The sequence below is a fragment of the Emys orbicularis genome, chromosome 1, assembly GCF_028017835.1.
Source record: "Emys orbicularis isolate rEmyOrb1 chromosome 1, rEmyOrb1.hap1, whole genome shotgun sequence".
Classification (NCBI taxonomy): domain Eukaryota; kingdom Metazoa; phylum Chordata; order Testudines; family Emydidae; genus Emys; species Emys orbicularis.
Genome location: NC_088683.1, coordinates 165924571 through 165944363, shown reverse-complemented (window position 1 = coordinate 165944363; position 19793 = coordinate 165924571). Strand labels below are relative to the sequence as shown.

Genomic DNA, 19793 nt, shown 5'->3' with positions numbered 1-19793 from the left:
TTGTCGGCCCGCATTGCTGACACCAGGCTGTATCTGCCACTCAGCACTGGCTGCCTGGCCATGCTGCTGCAGCCATGTCCCACCCCACAGGGGGAAGATGAGGCGTAAAGCTGATCTGGAGCTCTGGGCCCATAAGCAAGGCCCTGAGTACCCAGGCCTGCTGCAGGCCGTTCTGCAGCAGCTTTAGACACTTCCAGGCAGAGGAAATGCAGAGCCTGCTCAGGGCCACAGCGTGCTAGTGATTTCCAGAGGCAGCTGACGATGGTGTCCTCATGCAGGCTGGTCTCGCAGCACAGCAGGATTGTGACCAGAGCCAGCCTAGCCCCGTCCCACCTGGCAGCCGGAGAAACTGGGCTGGAAGAGAGGGCACGCTTTGGGACTGCACGCTGAACAGAAACCTCCAGCTGCGGTGCTGAGAGGCTGGAAAGTGAAACAGTTACTGACAGTGCAAAGGATCGTGCCCCGCTGAGATGAGGGAGGCAGCTGGCTCCTCTCAGAGTGACTGGCGCAGACCAGGGAGGTGGCACTGCCCATGTTCACACACAATGTGGTGGCAACAAAAGCCCCCAAAGAGACATGTCTTGGAGCCAGGATGCCGCGGCACAAATGAAGCCATAGCAACACCAGGTGCCTGTGCCCAGCTGGCATTCCCCTCCGGGGCGCTTGGTGCAGTCAGGCCATGGGGCCCAGTGCCTGCCCACTGCAGACACGACACAGCGCCCCTGGGAATGTCACAGGTTTATTTTCACTTTGTAACAAAACATTTTAGAAAATTCATTAGAAGCTGCTCCCGCAGCCCAGGCCCCCATCCCTCCACCCAGCCCCTCCCATTTCCCACAAGCCTGCATTGAGTACTGGCATCCCCCTGCTTCTGTTCCCCCGCCCCGCACACATCTGGGCAGCTGCAGGGCGGGTTTTGGCTTGGCTGGGCCACACGGCAGGGCCCAGGGTGTTGGAGCAGCAGCCCAGGCAGCACCAGCCAGCAAAAGGGGAGAAAAATGGGGTCTGGCACTGCCTGGGCACAGCCCCCATTCCCTGAGCCCCACCCCTGAGCAGGGCCCCACCCTGCAGGAAGCTCTGCCCCCATGTTTGCTACCTGGGGCTGGAGAAACCATGACTGGTGGCAGCAGCTTCACTCACACTCAGTACCTGGCCAGGCAACACAGGCCTGGCCCAGCCACCCCCATTCCTGGGCAGTGGGCGGGGGAGTGGCCATGCAACAGTGTGGACTCTGGTCAGGGCCAGGCCAGGACCATCCCAGCGTGAGGGGTGTGGGAGTCACCAGATGCCGGTGATGTCCTGGGGGCTGGGATGTCACTCAGCAGCATGCACCCGCTGGTGCAGCAGGAGGTTGGAGCTGCGGGTGTAGCCACGACCGCACTGCCCGCAGCGGAAGGGGCGCTCCCCAGCATGGGAGCGCTGGTGGCGAAGCAGGGCTGAGCGGTGGCGGAAGTGGCGCCCACAGTGGGAGCACTCGTGAGGTTTCTCACCCGTGTGCCGCCGGTGGTGCTCCACCAGGCTGGCAAGCTGGGCAAAGTGGCACCCACACTGGGTACAGGGGTAGGGGCGCTCCCCACTCTGTGCACGCTGGTGCGCAGCCAGGGCTGAGCGGTGCCCAAAGGCTTGGCCACACTGGCTGCAGCGGAATGGCTGCTCCCTGCTGTGTGTGCGCCCGTGCTCCCGTAGGTGTGCCAGCTGGGCAAAGCACCGCCCACACTCAGCACAGGTGTGGGGTCGGGCACTTGTGTGGCCCCGCTGGTGCCGCAGGAGGTTGGCACGGTCAGCAAAGGCACGGCCGCAGTCAGGGCAGGTGTGGGGGCGCTGGCCAGCGTGGGCACTGCGCTGGTGCTGGCGCAGGTAGGAGCTCTGTGTATAGCTGCGCCCGCACTCCCCACAGCGGTAGGGGCGCTCACCCGTGTGCACCAGCTGGTGCCACAGCAACGTGGCACTCAGGGCAAAGGCTTTGCCGCAGACCGGGCAGGGGAAGGGACGTTCACCTGTGTGTGGTAGCCGGTGCCGGAGCAGGTGGGCTCGCTGGCGGAAGCGGCGGGGGCAGTCAGGGCAGGCGTGGGGGCGTTCGACACTGTGTGTCTGCAAGTGCCGTGCCAGCGTGGAGCGCAGCCCAAAGCTCTTGCCGCAGTGAGCGCAGGCGTGGGGGCGCTGGCTGGCGTGGGCGCCCTGCTGGTGCTGTGCCAGGTGGGCACTCTGCCGGAAGCTCTGCCCGCACTCCCCACAGCGGTAGGGACGCTCACCGGTGTGCACTCGCTGATGCACCAGCAGCGCCGAGCTGCCAGCAAAGGCCTTGCCGCATGCCAGGCAGGGGAAGGGGCGCTCACCTGTGTGTGCCCGCTGGTGCGTGGCCAGCGCCGCGTAGTCGCAAAAGCCTTTGCTGCCGGTGGTGCAGATGTAAGGCCTCTCGCTCGCATGGAGGAGCTGGTGCCTTGTCAGCGTGGCACTCTGCCAGAAGCTCTTCCCACACTCACTGCATTTAAAGGGCCACCTGACGGTGGGGCCTCTGTGCCGCGCCGGCTCTGCATCAGCGCTACCTCCTGGTACAGCCTCCTCCACCCTGGCACTGCCTCCTCGCACAGCTTCTTCTGCCCCCGCAACAGGGTCTTTGTGCCACGCTCCCACCAGCTCCACATCAGTGCTGGTGCCGCCTCTCCCCGGTGCAGCATCCTCTGCCCCAGCCACGCTCGCCAGCCTCTCACCTGCAGGAACAAACGGGCAATCAGGCATGAGCCGTCCCCACAGGAGGCCGGCTAGGACAGGGCCCCAACTACGGCAGTCAGAGCCCGAGGCACCACTCAAGTGGCCCCGCCCCTCCCCGGAGCCGGTTTCCGAGCTGGGATTGAAGGAGGCGGTCACACCTCTTGCAGCTTTTTCAGGCTGCTGCAGACTCAGGCAGGTGTCAGCACCACCCAGCTCAGGTTCACAAGCCTTTCTTTGCCTCTGTGTGGGCTGGAAATATTATTTGCTTTTTCAGTGAGAGCCAAGACATGGCTCTCATATGGTTCTGGGGGCCCTGGCGCAGGTGGTGGGATGGGTGCAGTGGTGCACACAGATCAGGGAGAGGGTGGTGACAACCTCTGAGAGGAGCTGGGCCAGGAGGGCTTGCAGGGGTGGATGTGGGGGCTCCCTGCTGCCCAGGACCAGCGCCAGCTTTTTTGCTGCCCCAGGCGGCAAAAAAGGATGGAAGAGGACAGGAGAGGGGCGGTTCCGCGAGAAGCTACCGCTGAAATGCCGCCCCCACAAATCCTGGCACCCTAGGCGACCGCCTAGGTCGTCTAGTGGTTGCGCTGGCCCTGCCGCTGCCCCCACCCCTCTCAGCTGGGCTTATTTATCCCTCACCTGTTTGGGGGCCCGGCCAGCTCTCATCGTCCTCGCCTTTGCTGAGATCTGGGACATGCAGCTCTTCCCCTCGCTCCATCCAGTATTGGGATTGGGGCCCTGCTGGGTGAGAACAGAGCAGGTGGGATCCAGGTAAATACCCGCCGAGCTCGGCGTTCATCTGCTACTCGGGGCTGGCATGGACGGGACAGCCAGGAAATGCCCCTGGAAACACAAGAGGGTCAATTCAGACACAAACAATCAGAGTGGAGGGGAGACGACCCCATGGGATCCCCGAGCCATGGTGCCAGCGTGGCCCCACAGCCGCTCACTAACACAGGGGTATAAAAGCCCCCTGCCGGCTTCAGACTTGAACCAAACTGGCTCCGTGCAGCGCCAGGACTGAGCCTCTGAACGGGACTGGTGGGAAACAGCTGGCCTGGCTAATGCCACCCTGTGTGGTGAACACCAACTCCGTGCAAAGGAGCAAGCCCGGGAAGCGCCAGTTACCTCAGCCCACATCCCGTGAGCCAACGGCCCCACCGGGGACCCCACTGCATGGGGCAGAGAGCCAGCGATCCCCTCGGTCACAAGGGGCTGGCAGAGACTCCTGCGCTTTCCAGAGCAGACTGCGTACACAGACCCTGCAGGGGAAAGTGACCACGGCCTTCCCGAAAGAGCCCCAAAGCAGCTCAGAGCTCACAGCCTGGCCATCGGAGCTCTACAGGGAACAGCTCTGTGGTCTTCTGAGCCACAGAGCCCTGAGCGTGCTCCTGCTGGAAACACTTGACAGCATCACCCCACTGGACTCGACCTAGGGAGGAAGCGCCTCACACTAATGAGGAAACCCCCCACACTCCACAGCACGCCCAGGGACCCCTGCCACTGGGACACTGCAATTTAAGCCCATGGCGTCTTTATCCTCAGAGGTTAAAGAGAACAATTTACCTCCCTCCTCCTGGTAACAGCCTTTTATGTACTCGAAAAATGGTAGCATGTCCCCCCTCAGCCTTTTCTTCTCCAGACTAAACAAACCCAGTTTTTTCAATCGTCCCTCATAGGTCATGTTTTTTAGACCTTTAATCATTTTTGTTGCTCCTCTCTGGATTTTCTCCAATTTGTCCACATTCTTCCTGAAATGTGGTGCTCAGAACTGGGCACAATACTCCAGTTGAGGGCATATCAGTGTGGAGTAGAGCAGAAGAATTACTTCTCGAGTCTTGCTTACAACACTCCTGCTAATACATCCCAGAATGATCTTTGCTTTTTTTACAACAGTGTTACAGTGTTGACTCATATTTAGCTTGTGATCCACTCTGACCCCCAGATCCCTTTCTGCAGTACTCCTTCTAGGCAGTCATTAACCAGTTTGTATGTGTGCAACTGATTGTTCCTTCCTAAGTGGAGAACTTTGCATTTGTCCGTATTGAATTTCATCCTAGTTACTTTAGACCATTTCTCCAGTTTGTCCAGATCATTTTGAATTTTAATCCTATCCTCCAAAGCACTTGCAACCCCTCCCAGCTTGGTATCGTTCACAAACTTTATAAGTGTACTCTCTCTGCCATTATCTAAATCATTGATGAAGATATTGAACAGAACCAGACAGAACCCTAACCCAGAACTGATTCCCCCGCCCCCACAAACACACACACCCCTGCACAGACACCGGTCACTCCCCGCCTGCCCCCCCCCCCCGGCTGCACAGACACCGGTCACTCCCCGCCTGCCCACACACACCCCTGCACAGACACCGGTCACTCCCCGCCTGCCCACACACACCCCTGCACAGACACCGGTCACTCCCTGCCTACCCACACCCCTCCCTGCACAGACACCGGTCACTCCCTGCCTGCCTACACACACCCCTGCACAGACACCGGTCACTCCCCGCCTGCCCACACACACCCCTGCACAGACACCGGTCACTCCCCGCCTGCCCACACCCCTCCCTGCACAGACACCGGTCACTCCCCACCTGCCCACCCCTCCCCCTGCACAGACACTGGTCACTCCCTGCCTGCCCACACACACCCCTGCACAGACACCGGTCACTCCCTGCCTGCCCACACCCCCCCGTGCACAGACACCGGTCACTCCCCGCCTGCCCCCCCCCCTGCACAGACACCGGTCACTCCCCGCCTGCCCACACCCCTCCCTGCACAGACACCGGTCACTCCCTGCCTGCCCACCCCCCCCCCTGCACAGACACTGGTCACTCCCTGCCTGCCCACACACACCCCTGCACAGACACCGGTCACTCCCTGCCTGCCCACACCCCCCCGTGCACAGACACCGGTCACACCCCGCCTGCCCACCCCACCCCCTGCACAGACACCGGTCACCCCCCCCCCCCCCACGCACACACAGAAAGAGCTCTGCACAGAGAGCAGCCAACCATCCCCCCCACCACACACACCCCTGCACAGGCACTGGTCACCCCTCCCCGCCCCACGTGCACACACACACAGCCCTGCACAGAGAGCAGCCAACCCCCCCAGCACACACACACCCCTGCACGGGTCACCCCTCCCCGCCCCACGTGCACACACACACAGCCCTGCACGGAGAGCAGCCAACCCCACACACACACCTGCATAGGTCACTCCTCCCCGCCCCATGCACACACAGAGCCCTGCACAGAGAGCATCCAACCCCCCCCAAACACACACACACCCCTGCATTGGCACTGGTCATCCCTCCCCGCCCCACGCACACACAGAGCCCTGCACAGAAAGCATACAACCCCCCCACACACACACACCCTTGCACAGGCACAGGTCAACCCTCCCCCCCACGCACACACACAGAGCCCTGCACAGAGAGCAGCCAACACCCCCCCCCCCGCACACACACACCCCTGCACAGAAAGCAGCCAACCCACCCCTCTGCACAGACCCCGATCACCACCACCCCCCCTCCGCCCCGCACACCATACCAGCTGTCCCGGAGCTGGCTGGGGGGCGGGGCAGCTCCGCAGGCTGCAGCTCTGCACCCCCCCCGTGTAGCGGCCTGGCTGATGGAGGGCTGCTGTCCGCCCCACACGCTGAGCCAGCTGGGGCCGGGGGAGCGGACCGGGCTGGCTGCAGCGTGCCCAGAGCGGCCCTGGAGCAGGCTCGGGGCCGCTGTGCTGCGCAGCCCCACCCCGCTTCCGTCCCCTCTGCCCGTCACCGCGCCGCGGGGGCTCGGCCGCCCGACCACTCCCGCCTCAGCCCGACCCCCGCACAGAGGCCCCCACTGGTGCGCCAAGGACATCAAATGCCCGCCCCGCCGCCGAAGGACCCGGCTTTACCGAGCTCCGGCTGCAGCCCGCGTCCTCCACCCCGCTCGGCTCCAGCCTGGCCTCGGCTGTTTACCAGGGGCCTCTCCCGCCGGCGGCCGGGGCTCTGTGCAGTGCGGGGACGCCTAGCGGCTGCACGAAGCAATGCTGGTGAAGGGCTTCCTGCCTCTAACCGCGGGGCTCCAATACAGAGCAGCCAGGTGGGAGGTGACATAGTGCCACCCCACGTAACCCTTCTTGTGTTATGGAGAGAGAAGGCTATGCCACTCCTGGTGCCGAACCTTGATTTCTGGCCTGACAGATGGGTTACCCCATTTTTATTTTGGGTTTACTTTGTCCCTTAACACACAATATGTACGTACAAATTAACAACAAGCAATAGTCCGTGGGTTTCAAATCCAGCAATAACTTTTTCACTCAGTGTAGAGGGGTGCACTCATGTCTCATGAGCACCCCTGGTTGAGTGCGTGCAGTGCCTGCACTTCCTCTCCCTAAAGCTCCTTCTTGGGCTTAGGTCCTTATCCTTAATCAGTCCCATAGTCTAGTAGTGGTTTCAACTCTGACAGCAGGCCTTACTCCAGGGCTTCCCCCTGGAGGCAATGTCCTCAGAGGGCATTTCAGGCCCCAGCTCTCCTACTGGGCCACTAAAGAGTTCAGTTCCCCTTCTGGGGTATCTCAAAATCCAGGCCACTTCCCCCAGTGGCTAATGGCAGGTGAGGAAGACCCTGGTCCGTTCACTACCCCTGCAGATAGCAGTGTCCATCGTGCCCCTTTATCTACACCACACCACTGCTCTAATTCCCAGGGCCACTTCCCAGTATCCCCATCCCTTCCTCAGCAGCAACCAGCCCAGAGCTCCTTCTTTCCACCAGCACTGCTCTGTCTGAGGTCCGATAGCTCCCACAGCACTCCCCCAACTCTAGTAAGGAACTGATTTCAGAATGGCCCTGCAGCTCATCTTATACTCATAGGCGTGCGCACGGGGTGTGCACGGGCACACCCTAATGCACGGGTGGGCAAATGGCTCCACTCTCCCGTCAGCAGCAAGCCGCCGGCCCCTCCCCTGCCTTCCCGGGCCGGACCTCGCCTGCCACCCACCCCCCGTGGGTCTCGCCTGCCTCCCCCCACCACCCTCACCCCGGGGCGTCCCTGCCTGAAAGAAAGCACCTTTCCGGAGCCTGCTTGTGCTGCTGGTGTAGCACATTCCTGCTCAACTGCTGTCTGCTGCCCCAGGGTCCTAGTGCCCCCCAACCCCAATGGCAGGGCAGGCTGCCCTTACCCTGAGCTTCTCCAACGCCCCAAACCCCTCATCCCCAGCCCCAGCCCTCATCCACCCTAATCCTCTGTCCCAGCCCTGAGCCCCCTCCTGCATCATGAACCCCTCATCCTCAGCCCCACAGCCCTCACCCCTGCACCCCCTCCTATCCCCAAACTTCCTCCCAGAGCATGCACCCCCTCCCCCTTCCCACACACCCCCTCCTGCCCCCAAACTCCCTCCCAGAGCCTGCACTCCCTCCCACTTTCAAACTTCCTCCCAGAGCCTGCAGCCCTCACCCCCTCCTGCACACCGACCCCCTGCCCCAGCCCGGAGCCTGCACCCAGCACCCAAACTCCATCCCAGAGCCTGCACCCCAGACCCCCTCCCCCACCCCCACCCGCACTCCATCCCAGATCCTTAGGCAGGTGGGGGGAGGATACTAAAGGGCGGCACTCCGGCTGCTATGGGGGTGGCACGTCTGGGTCTTCAGCGGCAATTCGGCGGCAAGTCCCTCTCGGAGCGAAGGACCTGCCGCCGAATTGCCGCTGAAGAGTGGAGCGGCGCGATTGCGCTGCTGCGGCGCTTTTTTTTTTTGCCGCTTGGGACAGCAGAAAACCTGGAGCCAGCCCTGGTTGGATAAGGGGTGGGGGCAGTCAAGGGACAGGGAGCAGGGTGGGTTGGATAGGGGGTGGGATCCCAGGGGGGTGGTTAGGAGTGGAGGGGTCTCTGGAGGGGGCAGTCAGGGAGCAGAGGGGGTTGGATGGGGCATGGGAGTCCCAGGGTCTGTCACGGGTGGGGGATGGATAGGGGTCAGGGCAGTCAGGGGACGGGGAGCAAGGAGGGTCCTGGGGGGGCAGTTAGGGTGGGGGGTCTCTGGAGGGGCTGGTCAGGGGACAAGGAACTGGGGGGGGTGGATGAGTCGGGAGTTCTGGCGGGGGGCTGTCAGGGGGCAGGGAGTGGCGTGGGAGTCCCAGAGGCCTGTCTGGGGGCAGGGGTGTGGATAAGGGTCAGGGCAGTCAGGGGACAGGTAAGGGGTAGGGTCCTAGGGGGCAGTCAGGGGACAAGGAGCAGGGAGGCTTAGATAGGGGGTGAGGTCCTGGGGGGCAGTTGGGGCAGGGGTCCCAGGAGGAGGTAGTCAGGGGACAAGGAGCAGGGGGGGTTGGAGGTTCTGAGGGGGGCAGTCAGGGGGCAGGAAGTAGGAGGGAGTGGATGGGGGCAGAACGGGCGCGGGACTCCCTGGGTGCACACCCTAACGAAATGTGCTGCGCACGCCTATGCTTATACTATGCTGCTGGGCCCTGATTGGCTGCTCCTTTCATCCCCTTTCTGATTGGCTGTGTTCCACACAGCCACTCTAGGCAGCTTGAAGGACCCTCTCTGCTGCCCTTTTCTGGGGCAGGGAGTGGCAGGGCCACAAGGCCTCCAGCACAGGGCCTCGGCGGGTCTGGTACACCCCGTCTGGGGACATTAGACACTAGTTACAAATGAAGGAGTTTGTTGTTTGGTGAATTAAGAACAGGAAAATGTCAACATTTACCTAAATTTGTTTCATTGTGTTAATAAAAATAATAAAACACATTATTAAAGTTGTGTGTTTTGCGTGTTACGCAGCAAAATTCATATGAAGACACTGCTCGGGCATAGCTGGCTCCCAAATAACCATGTTTATTAACTATGTGCCAACATCCAAGGTCTAGCTTAACCTATCCTGCGGTTCTCAGTGATTTCTGATGGCTTCTAAAATATAGACAATAGTGAATAACACTACAGTGCTGACAAACTCTTTGTCTTCTAGCCCTAATCCTATCACTGTGGGGTCGGATCTCTGAGTCCTTCTTCAAATTCGAGTCTGTCTCGAAGCAGTAGAGTGCTCACAAACTACTTAAAGAAATACTATCCTAGTCCTATATACTACACTAAGTTAAACCAGCTAGCATCCTGAGTGGTTTAGGGAGACTCGTACAGCAGCAATGTGGCTTGGTATGCGTTAATAGAGTTTGGAAAACTCTATCATATGGCTAGAATACCTACACCTCCTTTCCTTTTACATTCCCCAAACTCCATCATAGAAATGCCAGCGCTCAGTTTGACCATGTTTGTGGAAATATACAAAATGGTTCTCACTCTCGTATGTTATCCCGACAGCTTTGAAGCTATCATGACACCTTTGCTTTAATACATGCTACTGTTTATGCAAATAATTTTGATGATTTCTATTGAACTAATCAATAGTTGAAACATTATTTTAAATATGAATGCTACATTCAAGTTACATGGAAAAGTGCTACAGAGAGGGCAGACGAAGAATTTTTGTGGGACAGTGGTGTAGTCATGCAGGATTTACATACTGCTTGCTATTTGAACTGAGATTTACAGCTCAAGCACTGGGGTAATAGTTTAAGTCAGTGGCTCTCAACCTTTCCAGACTACTGGACCCCTTTCAGGAGTCTGATTTGTCTTGTGTACCCCAAGTTTCACCTCACTTAAAAACTACTTGCTTACAAAATCAGACATAAAAATACAAAAGTGTCACAGCCACACTATTACTGAAAAATTGCTGACTGTCTAATTTTTGCCATATAATTATAAAATAAATCAATTGGAATAGAAATATTGTACTTACATGTCAGTGTATGATATATAGAGCTGTATAAACAAGTCATTGTATGAAATTTTAGTTTGTACTGACTTCACTAGTGCTTTTTATGTAGCCTGATGTAAAACTAGGCAAATATCTAGATGAGTTGATGTACCCCTTGGAAGACCACGGCGTACCTCCAGTGTACACGTACCCCTGGTTGAGAACCACTTACGTGATTCTCAAGTGTAGGGACTGAGAACAGCCCAAGGAAAGGTTACAATTTTATTATTTTCTGTTTGTTTATTTTGGGTAAAGGAAACAGAACAAAAGTAAAGCAAAACCAGGAGCGCCAAATTGGAGAGTGACAAATTCCGACAGAAGCATGAACGCCAGAACTGTTTAGCTGAGCAGGAAGCCAAAGAGTGTGAACACCAAAATTGGGAAGCAGGAGCCCAGGAGAGGGAGGCAGAAAAGCAGCAGCAAGAAGAAGCACACTACGGGCTGTGGAAGCAGAAACAGCCGCACACCAATGATCTGTGGCCCTTCCTTCGCCACCAGGCTCAGTGTCACCTTCCTCACAGCTTGACTAAATGTTGAGGTGTAACCTTCAGAAGGATCTATTGCAAAGGTTCCCTGGACTAAAAAAGAGAGGGGCAAAGAGCCCCAAATGATCTCTTTCACCTAAGAAAGGAGCCAGCACTTTGGCTTCTAGAGGAGATTCTGACTGAGGGTGGGAGGGACAGCCACCATCCTGCTGGAAGACCTTGAGTGAGAAAAGCCATCTTGAACAAAGACTGTATCTTGCTAGGTTCAGTTTTAGTCACTGGAAAGCGTTTCACTTTTATCTGGTTCGCCGCTGCAGGCCAAAGGAGGCTGCGGGAAGCAGTGCAGGGTGAGGGATGTGCTGGCCGCAGCTTCCCACAGCCCCTATTGGCTGAAGTGGTTTCCATCCTATATGGGGTTTACCTAAATGGGGTTTACAGTCTGGTTCAACGGCTCTCAGCACCCCCACGATACAAACTGTCCAGCAGCCCTGCCTCTAGGGGAAAAGGTGGGCTCAGCCCCCTGTTTGCAGGCAGCCTTCCTCTGAGTCAGGCTGGGAGGAATGAAGGCTTGGGGACTTACAGTGACATGTGATCATGTCACCTGAACTGGAATCCATCTTTAACCTAGTGCTTTTCCATTGGGGGGGGGGGGCCCAGAGGGACAAAGGATTCCCGCCTTATGCAAAAGATATATAAATGGGTGACTAAGAGTGTCATTTACAGGTCAAAGCAAGTGAACATGTACAACCAATGAGTTACCATCTAACTCCTGAGAGTGACAGAATTGTCGTGATCTGTCAATTCAAAGCATCTTTCAAGGCACCCCAGGAGGCAGCCCCTGGGGATCTCTGGCTTCAGTTTCAAGTCTCTGGCCCTTCAGAGTTCAAACAGACACAAAGGTGCCGTTTCTTCTTGTCAGGGATTTTTATTCCCTTCCCCCACAGTTCAAGGTGATGGGACGAGTCCATGTGCACATCCCTTCTTTGGCGGATGGGGGGGCAGAGCAATCAAAAAAGTCTTTTGTCTTCTGATGTTCCACAACGGTTTGTCTGGTGTCTATGGGCCTTCTTTTGTTGGCCAGAAGATGACAGCTCCTGTGGCAAACTAGTATTTCACACCTGGTAATGTTTCTCTCCTCACTGTGGGGGCTTCCAGTTTCAGAGCAAACACTGAAACTTATCTTATGAATTGGGATACAGACATTACCAGTGAGATTGATGCAGCAGCAACAAACAAGCATTTCACAGAGTCTACACTGAACACATTCTTATAAGACTAACCCTTATTTTGAGCAAAACTAACCTGCAAAACTAACCTTGTCTGATCTCCAGCTCTGAGGTCATTGGTTCTTAGCTAATGCCTGCAGCCAGGACAAGAGCTGGCTCTTTGCCTGTCAGCCTCACACTTGGTGCCTAGGAAATCACTTAGGAGTCCTGGACTTAGGACAGAAGAATCCCATGCACTGCTACAGGCTGGGGACTGACTGGCTAAGCAGCAGTTCTGCAGAAAAGGACCTGCTTGATATGAGTCAGCAGTGTGCCCTTGTTGCCAAGAAGGCTAACAGCATATTGGGCTGCATTCGTAGGAGCATTGCCAGCAGATCGAGGGAAGTGATTATTCCCCTGTATTCGGCACTGGTTAGGCCACATCTGGAATATTGCGTCCAGTTTTGAGGCCCCCCACTACAGAAAGGATGTGGACAAATTGGAGAGAGTCCAGTGGAGGGCAACGAAAATGATTAGGGGGCTGGGGCACATGACTTACGAGGAGAGGCTGAGGGAACTGGGCTTATTTAGTTTGCAGAAGAGAAGAGTGAGGGGGGATTTGATAGCAGCCTTCAACTACCTGAAAGGGGGTTCCAAAGAGGATGGAGCTAGTCTGATCTCAGTGGTGGCAGGTGACAGAACAAGGAGCAATGGTCTCAAGTTGAAGTGGGGGAGGTCTAGGTTGGATATTAGGAAACACTATTTCACTAGGAGGGGGGTGAAGCACTGGAAGGGGTTCCCTAGGGACGTGGTGGAATCTCCATCCTTAGAGGTTTTTAAGGCCCGGCTTGACAAAGCCCTGGCTGGCATGATTTAGTTGGGGATTGGTTCTGCTTTGAGCAGGGAGTTGGACTAGATGATCTCCTGAGGTCCCTTCCAACGCTGATCTTCTATGATTCTACGTTTCCATCCCATTAATGTCTCCTCATGTTGGAAGGACTGTGTCTCAGATCTACAGGGTTGGCGGTACGGCCCCAGTTTTGTGTAAGGTTACTCTTGGCCCCTTACTGAAACTCAGTGTGTGTGTGGGGGGGGGGGGGGGGGGGGGAGGGGAAGGCGGTTGGTTGGCCAGAAAAGCAGCCCAGGGAACTGGAGGCAGAACAGCATCAGTGCTGGGGCTGGAGCTGGAGCAGTGAGCACTGTGAGGAGCGAGGGGGGAACCTGGACAGCGGGCGCAGCGCAGGGAGATGCCCCCCAGCCAAGAGGCCTTTCAGGCCAGACGTGGAGGGGGATCATAACCCTGACAGGGGGACTGACCCTGGGAACAAGGGTCCTGACACCTAGAGCCAGAGGGCGTGTGGCCACCACCAGAGCAAGTGTCCGACCTGCAGCATCCCTGCTGCACAGCCAGGGCCTGGGCAGGAGACCTGGGAGCGTGAGGGACAGACTGTGAACTGCCCTGACATTCCCTAAATATGTAGCATTCTATTAGTTATATGCTGGTACCTGGTCAAAGGGGGCTTTTTTGCTTGCTTTATTATCCTCTTGTCTGTTTGTTGTGCTGTTAATATGTGTTCATTAATGACAGTTAAGGACCATCTTGTTCCATGTTTGTACAGGTCCTAGCGCAATGGGATCCTGGTCTGTGACTGGGACTATGAGGCTGTACTGCAATACAAATAATCACATGCTGATCTACAGAAATACTTTTGTACCGTGGCCATCCCCACTGGCTCAAGAGATTAGTCACTGAAAATGGAAGTATGTGAACTTGACATCTGCAGTTTAACTCAGTCTCCTCGTCTCCTGCACTGAGTGTTCTTTCTGCTCAATACACACTCAATGGTAGGCATGTCCACATAATAGGGTTATGAAGATGGGTCTATGGGAGGGATTGACTTCCTCTACCATGGGCTGCTATTGCAGGAAGGAGGTTTGCTGGGAAGAGATGGGGTCCGTCTGACCAAGAAGGAGAAGAACATCTTCATGCACTGACTCACCAACCTTATGAGAAGAGCTTAAAACTAAGTTCAGCGGGGGCAGGTGAAAAAAGCCACCAGGTAAAAAAAGGTTACCTTAATAGAGGACTAGATATTTGAGGAGAAGTAGATGTGGAAAATTGCAGTCGAATTATAGGAGAAACAAGAGGGAAATCTCTGGGGGCATCTGCTTAACATCTGTCGGAGAATAACAGAGTTCTCACTTTTTGTTTAGATGTCTATACACAAATGCAAGGAGTGATAATAATGGGGAATAAACAGTAAGAACTGGGAGTTTTAGTACATAAGTCATAACTCAGCTTAACTGGCATCACAGATACTTGATGGGTTAAATCTCATGACTGGAATATTGGTATAGAGGCCTATAGCTTGTTCAGGAAGGACAGGCAGGGGAAAAAAAAGAGGAAGTATTGCATTGTACACTTGTTCTGAGGTCCAGAAGGAGGTGAGAAGCAGACCAGTTGAAAGTCTCTGAGTAAAGATAAAAGAGGGGAAAAAACAGGGGTGATGTCCTGGTAGGGGTCTATTACATACCACCTGTCAAGGTTCCTTCCCCACTCTGAACTTTAGGGTACAGATGTAGGGACTGCATGAAAACCTCTAAGCTTCTCTACCAGCTTAGATCTGCTTTTGCTGCCACCACTCCCAGTGTGCTAAGTCCCTTCCCTGGGTAGCCTTGAGAGACTCTTCCACCAATTCCCTGGTGAACACTGATCCAAAACCTCTTGGATCTTAAAACAAGGAGGAATTAATCATTCCCCCCCACCTTCCCTTTCCCCCCACCAATTCCTGGTGAGTCCAGATCAATCCCCTTGGATCTTAGAACAAGGAAAAATCAATCAGGTTCTTAAAAAGAAGGCTTTTAATTAAGGAAAGAAAGGTAAAATCAGGATGGAAAATAACTTTACAGGGTAATCAAACTTAAAGAGCCCAGAGGAACCCCCTCTAGCCTTAGGTTCAAAGTTACAGCAAACAGAGGTAAACACTCTAGCAAAAGGAACATTTACATGTTGAGAAAACAAAGATAAAACTAACACGCCTTGCCTGGCTGTACTTACAAGTTTGAAATATGAGAGACTTGTTCAGAAAGATTTGGAGAGCATGGATTGATGTCTGGTCCCTCTTAGTCCCAAGAGCGAACAACCACCAAAACAAAGAGCACAAACAAAAGCCTTCCCCCCACCAAGATTTGAAAGTATCTTGTCCCCTTATTGGTCCTTTGGGTCAGGTGTCAGCCAGCTTACCTGAGCTTCTTAACCCTTTACAGGCAAAAGGACTTTGGAGTCTCTGGCCAGGAGGGATTCTACAGTATTGTACACAAGAGGGCTGTTACCTTTCCCTTTATACTTATGACACCACCAAATCAGGAAGAGGAGGGAGATGAGGCATTTCTAGAACAAATAACAGAAATATCCTGATAATAATGGGGGACTTTACCTACCCAGACATCTGTTGAAAAAGGAATATGGCAAAACACAAAATTATCCAATAAGTTCCTGGAATATACTGGGGACAATGCTTTGTTTCAGAAAATGGAGGAAGTAACCAGGGGGACAGCCATTTTAGACTTGATTCTGACCAACAGGGAGGAGCTGGTTGTGAATGTGAAGGTGGAAGGTGATTTGGGTGAAAGTGATCATGAATGGTAGATTTCATGATTCTAAGGAAAGGAAGGAGTGAGAATGATAGAAGAAGGACTAGAAAAAGCAGACTTTAACATACTCAGAGAATTGGTCGGTAGCCACCCATGAGAAAAAAATCTAAGGCATAAAGGAGTTCAGGAAAGCTGGCAGTTTCTCAAGGAGACAATATTAAAGGCACAAGTGGCAATGCAAAGGAAAGACAGGAAGAATAGTAAGAGGCCAATATGGCTCCATCAGAAGTTTTTTAGTGACACGAAAATCAAAAAGAAATCCTATAAAATGTGGAAACATGGACGAATTACTAAGGCGGAGTACAAAAGAATAGCATATATGTGTAAGGACAAAATCAGAAAGGGTAGAAAGGCACAAAATAAGTTATGCATAGCAAGGGACAAATGTAATTGGAATTCTTTTTCCATATGGTTTACTGCAAAGAGTGTCATCACTCTGAATGCTTTAAAGGCAACATAACTTCCAAAATCAAGTGTTGGCTCTACATATGGCCATACATATGACACCACACTGTATTAAACACAATAAAAATTAATGCCGTTGATTTGTTTGGCAGGACATGGAAATGAAGTATACATTTCAATTCATTGTAAAACAATATCAAATCAATATTTGTAATACAGTTCAATAAGGTTTCATCTGGCTTTTTGATCAACCAAAGTAAAAAGCAAAGGAAACCAACCAACCAACCAACCAACCAACCAACCACACTCAAGTGTCACTGTGCATTCTCCAAGGCCGTTTCTTTTTCTTTGGTGCTTTTATTTTATATAAATTCAACCAGGAGCAGATTTTCAGATTAAACCGATATTGGAAAGTGTGGCAAACTGAGAGAGGGACCGAACCAAAATTCAAAATGACGTAGAGAGAATGAGAAATTCGACACTGGAGCAAATTTAGCCACCTATTGGACTGCTTACATGTATGGGCCCAGATATTGAAATGTATTAAGGTTCCTAACATCTACTGATTTCAGTGCGAGTTAGGAGCCTAAATAACTTTGAGGATCTTGACCATGTAATTACAGCACATACCTGGTCAGCAGCAGCTTATGTGGTGTGTCACAATCACATGGATGTCATAATAGTGCTTGCATAATCTTAACTGGTTATCCTGGACACGACTGACTGAGAGGCCAGCTGCCTATCAGTACGGGAGCTCTTTGGAGGTTGGACTGGAGGAAGTATTAAACATGAATCAATTTGTGAGTAAGCAGGAGGTAACCGACAGAGGTAAGGGTCAGCATTGTATTCTCGATATCCATTCTATAATCACAAACACATTTAGAAAGCATAGGCATACAGATAGATTAGCTGTAATGTTCTCCATTTATATGACCAGAACCTCAGCTGCTGTAAACCAGTGTCGCTCTGTTGACTTCCTTGTAGCTGTGTTGATTTACACCAGTTGAGGAGTTGGCCTACAGCCTCTGGACCTGCAAACTTTCCTGAGAATCTGAGTTTCTATTGAATGCTATGGGGGAGATCTTCCATCTTTCTCCCAGTTGTTTTATGTTTATTATGGGTCCTCATTTTGTGTCTTCTGCATCCATGGAGCCAACATCTAGCTGTGGAATCCATCAGAGATGGGAGAAATTAGAACAAAAAATGCAGAAGGACTTCTCCTCTAGCTGTCTAAATGAAGCGCTGCTAATATCTTAAATGCAGGATAAGAAAGCATGGGGTCACATTTCTTAGCAATACTAGTGCTTCTAATCCGACATTATCATTACTGCAGCTAGATGGGCAATGTAGGATAGTTATGATTCAGTTTGCATCTGGGTGTTAGAACTGAAGGATGCAATTTGCATAAAGGATGGGCAATCACCTAACCTCAAGCAGTCTTTCCTGGGAAGGGGAAATCTTGTTAGTTCCTCCTTCATGCTTTGGAATGCTGTTACAATGGAGACAGATAAATATGGCATTTCAGAGTTCTTGTTAAATATTAAGTCTCCTGGAGAATTTCTGCCCACAGCTAAGAGATACATGGGAGATAAAATCCAGATTTTTTAAATATATCAGCTATTTCATAGTTTCATAGAGTTTACGGCCAGCAGGGACCATTAGATCATCTAGCCTGACTTCCTGTATTTCACAGGCCATTAAAATTTCACCTAGCAACCCTACACTGAACCCAAAAACTTGTCTTGGACTAAAACATTTCAGTCTTTAGGAGACTAAACTGTTGTGTGCCATAGGCAGAGAACAGGAGAGACTGCGATTCCACCAATGCCTGAGGCCCTTGCAATGGTAGAGAATTGATTAGGTCAGATGTACCCAGATGATCCTAGCAGGTGATCAGTGCCCCATCCTCCCACCCAAAGGTCCCTGCCAATCTGAGCAGGGGAAAATTCCTTCCCACCCACAACTCTGGAGATCAGTTGGACCCTGAGCATGTGAGCAGAACATCTAAGGAAACAGATTCTCTGAACCATCTTGGAGCACTGGTCCACCTTACCAGGTGTCCCTTCTCCTGCTATGGTCAATCCCTGATGCTTCAGATGAAGGTTGGAGGGAACCACCTGACCCCACTCACAGCGTACACCTAGTCAATTGTACATGGGGGGAAAAGTCCTTTATGACCTCTACAGGCAACCGGATGAACTCTGTTCCATGAGTCTTCTCTGCAAGTATTTAAACGACCATAAAATAAGATTAAAGGCTTTCTTCAAAACAGGGGGCCTAAAGTTAGGCTTCTAAATTCATACCGATGTCTAAAAAAGTGGCCTGATTTTCAAGAGATACTGAGCCCCAAAAAGTTCCCAGCATAGCCAATAGGTACATGTGGGTGCTTAGGATTTTTGAAAATGAGGCCCTGACTAAGCAAAACTCTTAAACATGTGCTTAACTGTAGGTCTCTTTGTTGGCTTAGAGTTAAGCATGTGATTAGGATGCTGACTCAGGGCATAGGTGCCTTAATATGGATTTAGGAGCTTCAGTTTAGGCACCCAGTTTTGAAAATTTTGACCATAAATTATTATTCTGTATGCGATCAAAACTCTTGAATTGATAGTAAAGAGGGAAAGGAAGATTATTTTACGTGGGTATCTACTTGAAAGGAGCAAATTTTCTTCATTATGATTTCCCCCCAAACACATTGGGTAGTTCAGCAAACAAACCTGGTCATCAGGCGCAAGGAAGAGGATTTACATGATTCCCAGGTCTACTTCTCACAGTGTTTGGGCTCCTGCAGAATCTTTACTGGACAGTGAATTAAAGAGGCCGGCATCAATTTCTACTATCAGTGGTAACCAGCCAAATCCTTTTATTTAATTTCAGGTGTTTATAATGTGGTTGTTTCCCTCCTGGATGACCAAGATAAGGGCAACATTGCCCTCAGGATTGCCTGTATAGCTGAGAGCAAGCTGGCTAGCGTTGTGACAGTTCTGCTAGAGAAACTGCAACAGGATGAGGTAGGGCAATTTCATGAAATTACATCTGCTTTCCATGTGTCCACACCAAATTCTACCTGACTTCATGGGGGTATGGGGAATGCATGGGGGTAATTCAGTATAGAACTTGGCCTGGCGCACCATCAGTATAATCAGTATTCATCCTTCTGTCCTCAGGCATAAACTCAGAATGCAAAATGCTGTTATTACAGATCAGGATGATATAATGCTCTATAAAGAAAGCGTTGTCCTTTTACACACAGTGGAGTACATGGGCTGGATATAGTAAAAGTACACTATAGGACTTGCAGTAAGTTCTTCCAATAATACTTTGCCCTTCTTTAGCATCTTCATCCAAAAATCTTAAAGCACTTACCTAATACTAATGAATTAAGACTCACAGCACCCTTGTGAGAATGGTAAGCATTATCCCCATTTATGGATGATTTGTGTCACAGGGAATTAAGTTACTTGCTCAACACCACTTAGCAAGTTAGTAAAAGAATGTGAATAAAACCCAAGTGAACTGACTCCCTGCTCTAAATCCT

The 19793-nt window shown here is 52.6% G+C and overlaps 1 protein-coding gene across 1 annotated transcript; it reads right to left on the bottom strand.

Annotated features, from left to right (window-relative positions):
• Nucleotides 1–1314: 1314 nt before the first annotated feature.
• LOC135891354 (zinc finger protein 501-like) lies at nt 1315–3430 on the bottom strand. Its single transcript, XM_065418940.1, has 2 exons — nt 3352–3430; nt 1315–2711 (listed from the first exon to the last, which is right to left on the bottom strand). Exons 1-2 carry the CDS (start codon nt 3428–3430, stop codon nt 1315–1317), a joined length of 1476 nt encoding a protein of 491 aa, XP_065275012.1.
• Nucleotides 3431–19793: the final 16363 nt, after the last annotated feature.